General features: G+C 42.3%; 1 protein-coding gene across 2 annotated transcripts in view; it reads left to right on the forward strand.

Annotated features, from left to right (window-relative positions):
• Positions 1-15357, forward strand: part of DCAF8 (DDB1 and CUL4 associated factor 8) — a 47213-nt gene that overhangs the window by 20301 nt on the left and 11555 nt on the right. For both annotated transcript variants that reach the window (XM_027768437.1, XM_027768436.1), the window contains 4 exons: positions 3584-4251; positions 6357-6497; positions 9248-9342; positions 14704-14814. In XM_027768437.1, the coding sequence (XP_027624238.1) occupies positions 3584-4251; positions 6357-6497; positions 9248-9342; positions 14704-14814 (1015 nt within the window). The remainder of the gene's footprint in view (positions 1-3583; positions 4252-6356; positions 6498-9247; positions 9343-14703; positions 14815-15357) is intronic.

The raw sequence follows: 15357 nt of genomic DNA on the forward strand, positions 1-15357 counted from the left end.
TCAGTGGCTTAAAGTCACGTTGGGCACATGTGCGTGTGTGCCCAAGATCCCTAGAGGAAAATGGAGGAGAAGGGATTGTGGCGTGGCCATCCCCCCTTGGGGTGATTTCTCACTTTCTGTCTCTCTGTCGCTCTCTGGTGAGCACATGCGCCCTGTAGCATAAACCTCTCCAAAAAAAGAAAAAAATTGTTCAGATTTTTTATAGGTAACAGGCTTCTAGAGGGATTTGAGGTATACTATTGATTTGGAGGTTGGTGATTAATTAGGTCAGGGTTGGCAAACTAGAGCCTGGTGGTCAAATCCAGCCTGCCACTTGTTTTTGTCAAGTTTGATTGGAACACAGTCATGTCCATATTTGCATTGTTCTATGGGTTGCATTTGTGCTACACAGTAGACTAGGCTAGTTGTCACAGAGCTTCACATGGTCTGCAGAGCCTTTTTTTTTGAGCCTAACATTTTTATTGTCTGGTCTTTTACAGAAAAACATTGCCAGCCCCTGAGTCAGAGCTTGGTCAGTGATTGTTGGGACCCCCCCTTGCTAGATTATATTGTACTATGGCCCTGACGTGAATGTGGTAGGGCCTCTGTAGTCTTCTGAATGTGTTAGTCATATGTTTAGCAGTAAATGCTGGGAGTTTTACCATTTTATTTTTTCTTCTCCACAGACATGTTACATATGGTAATTTTTAATTCCTTTTCACTGCATCCAAACTCAAACCCAGTAATACTTCAAATCTCCATGCTGTTAAACCTTCTCAGCATACTTTAACAGTCTTAGCATAGGAGGTTCCTAGTTCAGATTTCTGTGCTTTTTCCCTTTTTATTCCAGTTTCTTGCTCAGGTTTTTATTCTGTACTCGTAGTTGAGGTGCTTTTTTCCTTTTTCTTTTTCTTTTCTTTTCTTTTCTTTTTCTTTTTCTTTTTCTTTTTCTTTTTTAACCAGAGATTTTTGCTATAGGGTGCGTGTACTCTCCAGAGAGACTGAAAGTGAAAAATCACCTCACCAAGGGAGAGCACCACACCTTCTCCTCCATTCTTCTCTTGGCATTTTGGGCACGCACGCACAAAGGCCGGGCATGAGGTTTTTATTTTGTTTTTGTTTTTGTTGTGAAGAAGTTTTTACTTTAGGGCGCATGCGCTCACCAGAAAGATAGAGGGAGACAGAGAGACAGAAAGGGAGAAATCACCCCCCAGGGGAGATGGCCACGCCACATCCCTTCTCCACCATTCTCCTCTCAGGATCTTGGGCACACACATACATGCACACAGAGAGAGTTTAAGCCACTGGGTCTGGACCTTGAGCTGCGGTCGACTACATGGGAGTGCAGCAATGTAGCCATTACGCTAACTGCTGGTCTCGTGGCATGAATTTTAAACGACCATGTCTGGGACTTGAACCACGGTTGACTAGTCGGAGTCTGGCAACATAACCATTATGCCATCTGCTGTTGAGGTGTTTTTTGGCAAGAGATGTTGATTTTTCTCTCAATCTCTGTTATTGCTTAAACCAAAACACTTGTATTGCTTAACAGTTTTCCATCTTGGGTTTGGCCTAAGAGGGGTTCCATTGCTTCAGAGATCTTTGCACATTCTTGCTGTGCCGCATGCAGTATGGTGCACCGACCTTGAAGCCTTACATATCAGTGTGTTCTTAGGATTGAATATCTTGTACAGAACCCACACAGCTGATCTGCCTTTCCTAACAGTTTTTATTTCTGGCAGGATTAAGCCTGTAGTCATCTGAGAAAAGTTACCATGAGCAGTGTTTAAAATCCTCATTCTTCCCTTCCTTTCTTTACAACTTTACCTCAGGTTGTATGTTGTGGTGGTATTTGGCTCTACGATGTTGCCCAAGTGCTCAATAGAATATGGTTTATCTGTTGTTAAAAAAGGGTATTTAAATGTGGTATCTAATTTAGGGGAATAGATCACACAAAGTTACCCAGTTATTTAACTACCAACATAGCAGACATAGAATTCACTAAACTTTTCTCAGGTACCATGAGAGTAGCCCTGCTTTTCATCAATTGTTTGTTTCCTGATCAAACTCTCGTCTCAATAAAGAAACAAAAAAATGTGTGACTGAAAATTGCATTATAATGTTTAAACTAAAAGAAGTTTAAGGGAGCCAGCAGGTGGTATGGTGGTTAAATAAATAAATAAAACTAAATAATTCTTTTTTAAAAAAAAGTTTAAGTGAGAATATATTTGCTAGAGAAACTCAAGTGATCACACTCCTTCAACTTACCTCCTTAGCTTCCTTTCTTAGTAGAGTTTTAGGAACTTAGGAGAAGACACACAGAGTTTAGAATGGCAGGAGGTAGTGCTGCTTTTTGAAGTGGGAGGCAGTCTAACTCCACATCTATAAGCCAGAGTGATTTTTTTTTTTTTTTGAGAAGTTTTTTTGCTATAGGGCACATGTGCTCGCCAGAAAGACAGAGACAGACAGAGAGACAGGAAAGGAGAAATTACCCCCCAGGGGGGAGGCCACACCACAATCCCTTCTCCTCCATTCTCCTCTCGGGATCTTGGGCATACACACACACACACGCATTCAGTGTGAGTTTAAGCCACTGGGTCCAGGACTCGAACCACGGTCGACTACATGGGAGTCCAGCAACATGGCCATTGCGCTAACTGCTGGTCCCAGGCCAGAGTGATTTTAACCAATATTTTTTCATCTTCCCTAAGAACTATGCTAGTTCTTGCTGGTATTGGTTCTTTTTTTTCCTTATATTCAGTTTAATTATTTGTTATATAATGGATGCCTGTCCAATAGAACAGACTGTAAAGTAGTTGTTTGATGCGCAGATTCACACAATATATCAACATTTACCTCTTAAGAACACATTATAGGGGACCAGTAGATGGCGTGGTGGTTAAGACACTGGCTAGTTGTCATAGAGCTTCACATGGTCTGCAGAGGGCTGACCAGGGTTTGAGTCCAGAACCTGGTGGCTTGCTTTCCCACTTTCTCTCTCTCTGACCAAATTAAAATAAATGAATAAATAAATGAAATTAAGTAAATAATTCTTTTTAAAAAACACACATTATAATCTTATGTTGTCCTGAATTTTTGTTTGTTTGTTTTTTGAGAATTTTGCTATAGGGTACTTGCATTTGCCAGAGAGACAGAAAGCAAGAAATCACCCCCCTCCCTGGGGGGTATGGCCATACTGCAGTCCCTTCTCCTCCTTTCTCTTGAGATTTTGGCCATGCACACATACTTGCTCAGTGTGAGTTTTAAGCTGCTGTGTCCAGGACTCGAACCATGGTTGACTATGTGGGAATCCAGTGAGGTAACCATTACACCATCTCTCAGTCCTGTCCTGAAGCTCTTTACTTCTGTTGAAGTACCTTTGTTTGTGGTGTTGATGTTAATCTTTACACCTTTTTGTGTTTTATAAGATTTACACTTGGAAGGTGGTACTCTTTATAGATATATGTAATGAAAACACTTTGTCAGAGTTCATTTCTTGGCTTTTGATGTGATGCTTTCTTGGGCCAAGATGGGATATCCTTCTAATGACTGTTCTGTTTCCTTATTTCTCCTCCTCTCCTACCCGGTCCTTATTAACATGCAGGAAGTCTGTCTAGCAGTCCAGAGGAGATGTCTGGCGCTGAGGAGGGGCGGGAGACATCCTCAGGCATTGAAGTAGAGGCCTCAGACCTGAGTTTGAGCTTGACTGGGGATGATGGTGGCCCCAATCGCACCAGCACAGAAAGTCGAGGCACAGACACAGAGAGCTCAGGTGAAGATAAGGACTCTGACAGCATGGAGGACACTGGCCATTACTCCATCAATGAAGAGAATCGAGTCCGTGATCACTCTGAGGAAGAGGAGGACGACGAAGAAGATGAAGATCAGCCTTGGCGCCGTGCACAGCGCAAGCGGGCCAACCGTGACCAGGACTCATCAGATGATGAGCGGGCCCTGGAGGATTGGGTGTCCTCAGAGACATCAGCCCTACCCCGACCTCGCTGGCAAGCCCTCCCTGCCCTTCGAGAACGGGAGCTAGGTTCAAGTGCCCGCTTTGTATATGAGGCCTGTGGGGCAAGAGTCTTTGTACAGCGTTTCCGGCTACAGCATGGACTTGAGGGCCATACTGGTTGTGTCAATACCCTGCACTTTAACCAGCGCGGCACCTGGCTGGCCAGTGGCAGCGATGACCTGAAGGTGGTGGTATGGGACTGGGTGCGGCGGCAGCCAGTATTGGACTTTGAGAGTGGCCACAAAAGTAATGTCTTCCAGGTGAGGCAAGGGAGCATGATCTCAACCGGGAGAATCAGGCATGAATTAGACAAAGCTGTGCTGCTATTTGGAGTGGGAGCTGGTAATGACTTGTAGTAGGAGTTAGACATCAGGACGTGGCCCTTTCGGCTCCCATAATGATGTACATATGAGGGGACCTCAGAAAGTTTGGAAGGGCCTGCCCTATAGTGCAACAATTAAAAGGAGCTGGATCCTGCATGGCTTACTTCAGTTTGGATCCCAGCCCAGTTGAATCTCAGCCCTGGTGACTTGAAAAACAGGCCGGGCATGTGTGTGTGTATGTTTAAAATCCCGACAGGAATGAGGAATGGAGGGAAAAGGATTGTGACATGACCCTTCCCACTGTGGGATTCTTTCTGTTTTCTCTCTCTCTCATGCAAGCTCACATACCTTCTGACAATAAGTAATAAGTTCTTGGAAAAAATATTAAGCTACATGTTTATTTTGGTACGAAATTTTGAAATCTGTACATCATATATATATATATTTTTTGTAATGTACATTTGCATGGCTTTTGAAGATCTCTTATACACTGATAGACCCGTGACAACTTTTGTTTCCTTAAACTTAAAGGACATTTGGAAGCCTCATTAAAGGTAGAGTGCTTGGAACTCATCAGTAAAGGTATTAAATGTGAACTGATAGGAGGCAGTGTAGTATAAGCGCAAGCTCTTGAACCAAATTGCTTGGGTTCAGATCCTGGCCCTTCCACTTACTAGCTATGGAAATGTATGTATGAGCAAGTTATTTAACTTGTCTCAATAAATAGTTTCTATTATAAAATGGGACTAATAATCCATAGAGTTATGAGGGTTACATAAGAATAGAGCTAAGCAGTTAGAACAGTGGCTGATGTTCCATAAATATTAGATATTTAGCTAATACTATTAATATTTCATGGAGGTTTATTTACTTTTAAGAGATTTTTGCTACAGAGTGCATGTACTTGCCAGAGAGACAGAGACACAGAAAGCGAGAAATCACCCTCCAAGGAGGTTGACCACACCATAATCCCTTCTCCTCTATTCCCTTTCAGGATCTTAGACACACACTCACACATGCCTGACATGAGCTTTAAGCCACCGAGTCCAGGACTCAAACCGTGGTTGACTATGTGGGAGTCCAGTGACATAACCATTATGCCATCTACTGCTCCCTGAGATTTTTTTTTTTTTTTAATTACCAGAAGGCATGTGCAATTAACAGAGAAAGCGAGAGAGCACAGCCCCCGATGGGGCATTGTCATACCGCAATCCTTTTTCCTTTATGCATACTCCTGGTGTTTTAGTTAGTTAGTTTGTTTTTTGCCAGAGAGCATGTGCATTCACCAAAGAGGGACAGGTCTGAGGGAGGGGGAGTGAGAAAGCACTCCACGATGGAGAAAGGTCATCACACTCCCTTTTCCATTTCTTCCTCCTTTTCGGTTTTTGGGCATGCACACATATGCGCCTGGTTTGTCTCAAGCCACCGGGTTTGGGATTCACACTGTGTGGTCCTTCATAGGGGATCCAGCCACCTTAACCATGAGGCCAAGAGCTGGTCCGTGGTGTGTTTTTCAAGCTGCCAAAGCTGGGATTTGAACTGTGGTTAGCCATTTAGGATCTGGCTTTCCAAGGACTGCACTTAACCACTGAACTATAGGACTGGCCCCTGTGGAGAGTCCCATCTACCACACTGGTACTAGCCATTTATCCCTAGGTATGTTCTCTTTCCTCTCCCAGCACTCCCTCTAGTTTCCATTTTCCTTTTTTGCAAGTTTATATTTCCTTCCCGAATCAAGATAGAGTTTTCTTTGTTCAGCTTTTCTCCCTTACTAGGGTACAGTCCTAAATCACCTGAATACTTATTCTTTGCCAGTTAAACTTTCCAAATGCTCTTTCTCTTACATCAGAGCAAGTTTTCTGTTTCCTATTCTTTTAATTCTTGGGAGAAATTGGGCTTGGCCAGCTGTACAGTAGAAAAGCTTGGTTTCCAGCTGTCATCAAGACAAGGGAGTGAATTGGGATCAACACGTTTTTCTTTTCTCTCAAATTCACCTCTTCAATTTCTTTTGTGTGTCCCTTTTTGCATTTTTAACATTCCAGGCCAAGTTTCTTCCAAACAGTGGTGATTCCACCCTGGCCATGTGTGCCCGGGATGGGCAGGTTCGGGTAGCAGAGCTGTCTGCCACACAGTGCTGCAAGAACACAAAGCGTGTGGCCCAGCACAAGGGCGCCTCTCACAAGGTAAGTCAGCCCTTGCCCAAGTTTGTGCAGTCTGGAGTCTCTGTAGGTCTCAGCCAAGGCCCTCCCTTATCTTTCTCCATTGTGTCCCCTACATTGTGATTACCTGCCTCACTTCTTTTAGTCCTAAGATTTGCAGTTAAGAAGGGAGTGAGGGGCCAGCAGGTGGCGTGGTGGTTGGGTGCTTGACTCCCCATGGCCGACCACATTTTAAGTCCTGGACCTGGTGGCTTGCTTTCTTATTCTCCCCCTCTCTCTCTGTCTCTCTGGTCATATTAACAAATACAATAATAATGATAATAAATAAAATAAAATAGTTCTTTTTTTTAAAAAAAGAAGGGAGTGAGAACAGCTACCTGAAACTGCTTTGAAAGCAAGTACAAGGTACTTTAAAAAGTCTGTGAAAGAATTCAGTTAATGCACCGGTTATTATAGTACCCAAAACATTTAAATCAGCACAGTTAATTATGCTTATTTTCCAGAACCAGCAGTTGGCATCGTAATGGCTATGTCGCTGGACTCCCATGTAGTCGATCATGGTTCGAGTTCTGGACCCGGCGGCTCAAACTCACACCGGGCACATACGCATGCGTGCCCAAGATCCCGAGGGGAGAATGGAGGAGAAGGGATTGCAGCGTGGCCATCCCCTGGGGGGTGATTTCTCACTTTCTGTCTCTCTGTCTCTCTGTCTTTCTGGTGAGCGCATGTACTATATAACAAAAACCAATAAAATAAATTGATAATAATACGCATTTTCCATGAGCTTTTTGTAAGCCCCTTGTATTTGAGAGAGTCCTAGGTCATGCACTTGTAATAGCATTCAGTTGGTTAGACCTAGCCCTAAGCTGAGCTGTGGTTGGTTTGGAAATCTTTAAGGTCTCCTATGCCTTCCAAACAAACCTCTTGCGTTTATTCTGTTTTTAGACCATTCTAACAACTCCAAGGTGCTAGTCGTTCCTTATGTGTGAGAGTTCCAACTGTCCTCACAACTCTCATACACGACACTGTTTCTGGAAGTCTTATTCAGAGCTGAGAACCACAGGCCAACTAGTCATGGTGGTAGCCTGTGAGGAGCTGAGAGCCGCCCAGTCCCAGTGCAGGCTTTGTGTTCTTCCATGCCCTGGAAAGAGGGTGATGCTCACCTACAGATCCTAAGCAAATATGTAGGTGGTCCTAGAGTATCGTTTTTCAGCCCTGATGGTTCAGGAAATGTGAATATTACCTGCTACTTTGATTCTTTTCTTTTTCTTTCTTTTTGTTTGGAGAGGTTTTTGCTATAGGGCATGTGCGTTCGCCAGAAAGACGAAGACAGAGAGACATAAAGAGAGAAATCACCCCTCAGGGGGGATGTCTACACCGCAGTCCCTTCTCCTCTGTTCTCCTCTTGGGATCTTGGGGGCACACACCCGGCATGAGTTTTAAGCCACTGGGGCCGAGATTCGAACTGCAGTCGATTGCATGGGAGTCCAGTGACATAACTTTTATGCCATCTGCTGGTTCTGCTGCTTTGATTCTTAACCATACCTCCAACTCACTAGAAAATGAACTTTTGAGAGCTAGCAGGAGGGATAATGGTTGAGGCTCTGGACTCTCACGTGGCCAACCACAGTTTTGAGTCCCAGACCCAGCAGCTTGAAACTCACACCAGATATGTGTGCACGTGGGCCCAAAATCCCAAGAGAAGAATGGAAAAGAGATCACAGCGTGGTCATCCCCTCTAGGGGTGATTTCTTCCTTTCTGTCTCTCATTCTTTCTGTTTCTTCGGTAAACGCACATGCCCTGTGACAAAAAAATAATCTCTCAAAAAAAAAATAATAACTTTTGAGCCAGCTGGTGTCATGGTGATTAAGGCCTACATGGCCAACTCCATGGTTTGAGTCGTGGAGCCAGCAGCCTGAGAATCATGCTTGGTACATGTATGTGTGTACTCAAAGTCTTGAGAGAAGAATAGAGAAGGGATTGTGATGTGACCATCCCCTCAGGAGGTGATTTCTCACTTTCCTTCTCTCTCTGTCTTTCTCTGTCTCTCTCTGGTGAACACACAACATGGGGGTAAAAATCTAAAAGGAAAACTAACTTTCAGAACTAAGATATAGAGAATGAAACTTAGGCTGTTTTCTTTTCACTTGAGGAATTGATTTCATTTGAGGATGAACACTAATGCCTGATGATTCCTTTAGTATCTCTGTTTAGATCCCTTAGGAACTTGGTTAAAATAGGAGATCACCTTTTTTTTTTTTTTTACTTGTATATAAACAAATTATTTACTTGTATATAAACAAATTATAAATAACTCACACAGAATAAGATATTTTACCTTTTTTGGAGAGATTTTCACTATAGAGTGTGTGCACTCACCAGACAGACAGAGAGAGACATAGAGACAGAAAGCGAGAAATCACCCCCCGGGGGGATGGTCATGCCGCAATCCCTTCTCCTCCATTCTCCGCTCGGGATCTTGGGCACGCACGCACACATGCCCAGTGTGAGTTTTAAGCCACCGGGTCCGGGACGCGAACCGCAGTCGACTTCGTGGGAGTCCAGTGACATAGCCATTACGCTAACTGCTGGTTCCTGATATTTTACCTTTTTTGTTGTGAAAGTCTTTCGAAGGATTTTATAGCAAGAAAGTAGACATTTTTCTTGCTGGGACATTTTAAATGCAGCCCTTTCTAAATAAAGGTAAAAGAATGAACTTAAGATTCTCCACTTCTAATCTTTAGAAACCTTTCTTTTCCTTTTTCTCCTTCAGCTGGCTCTGGAACCAGACTCTCCGTGTACGTTCCTATCTGCAGGTGAAGACGCAGTTGTCTTTACCATTGACCTGAGACAAGACCGGCCAGCTTCGTAAGTGTATCAGTATATATCTTTTCCTTTGTTTTTAACTGCCAGAGGGCATGTGTGTTTGCCAGAGAGGAATAGAGAAGGGAAGGGAGAAAGCACCCCTCAATGGAGTGTGAACATCTACCAATCCCTTCTCCATTTCTCCACCCTGTGGGGGATTTTGGGCACACACTTAGGCAAACACACACACACATTCCCAGCATGTTTTTTAGTCCACCAGGACTGGGATTTGAAGCAGAATCGGCCACGTGGAATCTGACTCCCTTAACCACTAGGCTATGGGGCCAGTCCTGCAATACATACCTTTTTCCCTTGGTCTTGAAAATAATTCATATGGCCTGGTAATGCTCAACTATCTGGCCCATCTTTGTGAGTAAGATAAGGGGTAGAATAATTAACAGACTTCCTTACTTCCTCTGTCAATGTCTCAGTGCAGTGTTCTGTGTTCTACCTTCGTTTCTCAAACAAGGTCCAGTTATTGTACACTGTGCAGACTTTAATAACTTGATCTGCTCTCCATTACCTTGGGTGTCATCTTGTCAACCCACAAGAAGCACATTACTCTACAAACTAGCTTGCAGACATGATCCTGTGGGTTTTTAATTTAGTTACATATAGAAACATGCAAACAATTAAATGGTATATTTTGAACAACAATATTGTTAGAGTCAGTAATTTCTGTCACATCACAGCTCACTTGTGCATTAATTTGAGACCTATGGGTAAATTATACTCTTTTTTTTTTTAGCTGTGCGATATAGAGAGAATAATCTCTTGTTTGGATCCAAGCATATGTAATTCAGGCACTACTATGAATAGTTACAGCCTAGGGGCCGGCAGGTGGCGTGATGGTTAAGGTGCTGGACTCCCACGTGACTGACCGTGGTGTGAGTCCTGGACCTGGTGACTTGCTTTCTCACTTTCCCTTTCTCTCTCTTCTAGTCAAGTTAAAATAATAATAGTAATAGCAAATAAAATTAAATAATTCTTTAAAAAAATAGTTACAATCTATATAATCTTCTGAACCTCAGTATCTCAGCCTTACTATGGGTATAACATCTGCCTTTCTCCTTCTCTTTCCAAAGGTCTCTGTGAAGATTATTGATACATGTATTTGGTGCCTCGGCACAGTGTCTGACATCATGGCTGGAACTGATTAAGGGGTAGTTAATGTTGGTTCATCAGAAAAGTCAAGATGCATTTTTGCATGGAAAACATAGAAAAATATGTCATGACTTTTCAACAACCCAATGTTACAATTATTTTGTTTCTTTCCTTCTTTTTTTATTAATGGCTACAGGCCATGTGCCTGAGAAAAAGAGGCAGAAAGCACCCTCCCCTCCCAGTTGTATGTGGTCTCACCACAATTCCCTCTTCATTTCTCCATCCTATTGAAATTTGGGGCACATCCACACATGCACCTGGCATGTTTTTCAAGCCATCAAACCAGGATTGGAACTGTGGTTGGCTATGTGGGATCTGGCTCTCTTAACCACTAGGCTATACAGCTGACCCTCCTTTTTTCATTTTTATTGTTTTTATAATAAATACCTTGTTTAAGAGATTCGAATAGTAAAGTATATGGACAAAATGTACATGCCCTGTTGGGCCCTCCACCCAATTTTTCTAACTATTGTTAACTATCGTTATCATTTCAAACACGTTTCCAGTCTCTTGTACATGTTTATGTACCTATGTATGTACATATACACTTTTCCTATAAGTGGGAAAGTGTAGAAATGTTTTCTACAATTTGTTTTTTTCATATTATAATGTGTTCCAGATGCCTTTGTACATGAAACCATAAATACCTGCCTCATTAGTTTTTTTTTTTTTTTTTTTTTTGGAGAGGTTTTTGTTATAGAGCACATGCAGTCTCCAGAAAGACAGAAAGTGAGAAATACCCTCCCCGGGGGGATGGCCATGCTGCAATCCCTTCTCCTCCATTCTCCTCTCAGGATCTTGGGCATGCATGCACACGCGCCCGGCATGAGTTTAAGCCATTGGGTCCGGGGCTCAAACTGCAATTGACTACATGGGCGTTAAGTGACATAGCCATTATGCCAACTACTGGTCCCCTGTCTCATTTTTTTAAAGAATTAATTATTTAATTTTATTTATGTGTTCGTTTTTGTTTTTGTTTTTTTAAATTTGACCAGAGAGAGAACAGGAAAGTGAGAAAGTAAGCCGCCAGGTCAAGGACTCAACCCTCAGTCAGCCATGTGGGAGTCCAACACCTTAACCACTAAGCCACCTGCTGGCCCCAAAAACCTGCCTCATTGTTAACCATGGCATATATGCCATAACATTTGGTGTACCACAGTTTATTTAACTGCTACCTTGATGACAGATACCTAGTTATTTGTTACAGTCTCAGTCATATAAATTATTATAACAAATCTTATAGGTCAGTACCAATATTGGATAAAGAAATCTCAATGATTTACATAAGATACAAGTAAAATATAAACTAGTGGCTATAATGTGAAGGCTGATTATTATTAGACTAGATATATCTAGAAAAAGTGTGCAAAGTGGGAGAATTTCAACAACTGATTAGATGATGGAAATATTGGCATGGGGAAAGGATATTCTGGTTATTTAATCTTCCTGAGGGTGAAGATTGGGAGTTGGTAGGTTTATACTGGAAAGGGAACAACCTGAGTGACAAGGGCTCTGTTTCTATTACTAGCTCTAGTTATCTAGCTTTGAGAAAATCATTTAATCTCATCAACAGAATGATGCTTGTTATTTCCAGCAGCATCTAAATTTCTGTGGTTCTGTGATGACAATGGGGCATTATCAAGTCTTCCACAAGGAAAGGGAAGGATAAAGATCCAGGAAATGATGAGTGTGATCTGCTGTGCCAGAGAGGTACAAAGCAGAATGAGATCTTAAGGCTTTATGGGTAAGGGTTAGAGGGGATCGTCCATTACGCAGAAGGAATTGAGAATCTGGTTCAAGTAATGAGTTGAGCAAATGACTGTGACAGATTATTATTATTATTTTTAAAGACTTATTTATTTATTTACTTATTTTAATTTGACCAGAGAGGGACATAGAGAAAGTGAGAAAGCAAGCCGCCAGGTCCATGACTTGAACCACAGTCAGCCATGTGGGAGTCAGAATTGTTTGTTTTAGGGGACTAAATTGAGGCATAGAAGGATTGAACTCTGTCAGGGTTACGTAATAGTGAAGCCAGTACCTTATAATCTGTCCTTTAGTTTCTTTATTTCTTTCATGTGGTAACTTTCATGTTTGACTGTCTCTCTGAAAATTCACATTGCTGAGGGCATGAGAAGTTTGAGTATAAAGAAGCAGCATCGGTTCCTAATCCCTTTCCCTGTCTGAAACCCAAGGTTAGAGCTAGCGCTTCTTGGCTGGTTTTGTTCCTGAAACTGTTATGTCTTTTGACATATTTTCCATTGTGTGTTTCTGAGGTGTGTGTGGATTTTCTTCCCCTAGCAACATTCATTTAAGTGATCTCTATACTCTTCTTTTTGATTAGTTTAAAATCTCCCTACTTTGCCTCAAGCAGTTCTAGGCCGGAGTGATTTTGATCATGCAGAGTTGCTAAAATCATTTCTTTACAAAGAAACTCATCATTGTGGTTATATTTAATATACGTTTAAGTTATTTTAGCATTAAAGTTTTTGCAGTTTGTATCTTCAAAGGGGAGTATAAAGATCACTGAAAATGAATGTCACTAGGGGAAGTAAATAACATTAGAAATGAGTAAATGAATAACATCAGAATGATGTTTCCGTAGCATCAGAATTAAAAATAAAAGCTAAAGCCAGCCCTTCCTATAGTTTCTTTGCATTTTTCCTTACCTGTAAAGTTATTAATCTTCATGACATCATATTTGACTGGGAAGAATATTCATAGTGCCACTTTACATCTGGGACAAATTATAGCTGTTTAGTGAGAAGGAGCTGAAGATTTCTGGGGTTCCCTCAGGGTTCTGTGCTCTCCCAAGGATTACCTATTTTATGTGACCAGAGTCATTTAGAAATGCTTTTTCAGGCTCCCATCAGCTCTCTACATAAGATCCTCCTTCTAATTTACTTCAGATAAGGAAAGAATGCTGCTTTCCTTTGCATCAGCTCTGTGCTAACAAACTATGGATTGTCAGGTTTTGTGTATGTGTGTTTTGTTTATTTTTTTATTTTTTTACTTTTTTGCTATAGGAGGTTGTGCTTGCCAGAAAGAAAGTGAGAAATCACCCCCTAAGTGGGGATGGCCATACCCCACAATCCCTTCTCCAGTCTCCTTGTGGGATTTTGGGCATGCCTGCACATGCGCCTGGTGTGTTTTTCAAGCCACTAGGTCTGAGACATGAACTGTCCAATTGGCCACGAGGGATCCAGCTACCTTAATCACCATGCCACCGGCTGGCCTGTTAGGGCACATTTTTTTTTTTAAGAGAGGTTTTTGCTGTAGGGTGTGTGTGCTTGCCAGAGAGACAAAGAGAGACAGAGAGACAGAAAGCGAGAAATCATCCCCCAAGGGGGATGGCCATGCCACAGTCCCTTCTCCTCCATTTTCCTCTCGGGATCTTGGGCACGCACGCACACGCACCTGGAATTTTAAAGCTGAGATTTAAGTGATGTCTTTCTGGAATCTGAGAGGTCAATTTAACCCGTAAGATTTTTTTCAACTCACGGGACCAGTAGTTAGTGTAATGGCTGTGTCACTGGACTCCCATGTAGTCGACCGCGGTTCGAGTCCCGGACCCAGTGGCTTAAACTCACGCTGGGCACATGTGCGTGTGTGCCCAAGATCCCGAGAGGAGAGTGGAGGAGAAGGGATTGTGGCATGGCCATCCCCCTGGGGGGGGGTGATGTCTCCCTTTCTGTCTCTCTGTCTCTGTCTGGTGAGTGCATACGCCCTATAGCAAAAACCTCCCCCCCCCCAAAAAAAAGATCTTTTTCAACTCACTATAGATGTGACTCTTTCTCTACCCTCTCCTTGTTCCCAGGTGATTGGAAAGATTTATTTATAAATAAAGGTTTGAAGGTATGGGTAGTATGGTTGGTGGCTATCGTGTGGACTCCACCTGAACTATGGCTTCCTCAGGAGCAAGACATCCTTACACCTTTACCTTCTACTTCTTGAACAACACTAGAAAATGACTTCACTATGTGGTTTTTTTGTCCATTCCCAAAAGTAGCATATAGTAAATCTATGTGCTTTTTCTTATTCCAGTGTTCAAAACAAAGAAAAAACAGAGTGCTTCTTTCTTTCCAAATGAGAACCTGTTAGGTTTATTAGCCATGTCTGTATTGCGCTCTTGGCTTTCACTTTCCCTGGCCATCTGTATCTTTTGGAGAATATAACTTTTATATTTTTCTACTCCTACAGGAAACTGGTGGTGACAAAAGAGAAAGAGAAGAAGGTTGGACTGTATACGATCTATGTGAACCCTGCCAATACCCACCAGTTTGCAGTGGGTGGAAGAGATCAGTTTGTAAGGTGAGTCTGTCTTTGAGAGTTTGAGACTCTGCTACATTCATGTAAACTATCATATCATATGCTTCTTCATGGACAGCGATGCCTTACCTAGGAGTCTGTTAACTACTGTCTTGACCTTTTTACTCTCTTCCAAAAAGCTGAAATGCCTTCTGAGGCATATGTCAGAGAAGTGCTGAAATGCTGAAGGGTGCACCCTCAGCTTCTACAGCACTTCCTCAGTTCAGCAAACTGAATGTCTTAGGATTTCTTTTTTTTTCTCTCTCTCTCTTTTTTCTTTTTATTACCAGAGGGCATGTGCACTTGCCAGAAAGAGGGGCAGAGAGAGGGGGAGGAATTACCTCCTAGCACACACACACAGATGCAGCTGGTGTGTTTTTCAGAGCAGTGGGGCTGGGATTCAAACTTTGGTTGGCCACATGGGAGTTGGCTCCCTTAACCACTCAGCCATGGGCCGATCCAAGATTTTTCCTTTCTTTCCATGTGTTTTGTATTTTTTTAAATTTTTATTTATTTATTTATTTATTTTGAGACATTTTAGCTCTA

The sequence above is a fragment of the Tupaia chinensis genome, unplaced genomic scaffold, assembly GCF_000334495.1.
Source record: "Tupaia chinensis unplaced genomic scaffold, TupChi_1.0 Scaffold146187_1, whole genome shotgun sequence".
NCBI lineage: Eukaryota > Metazoa > Chordata > Mammalia > Scandentia > Tupaiidae > Tupaia > Tupaia belangeri.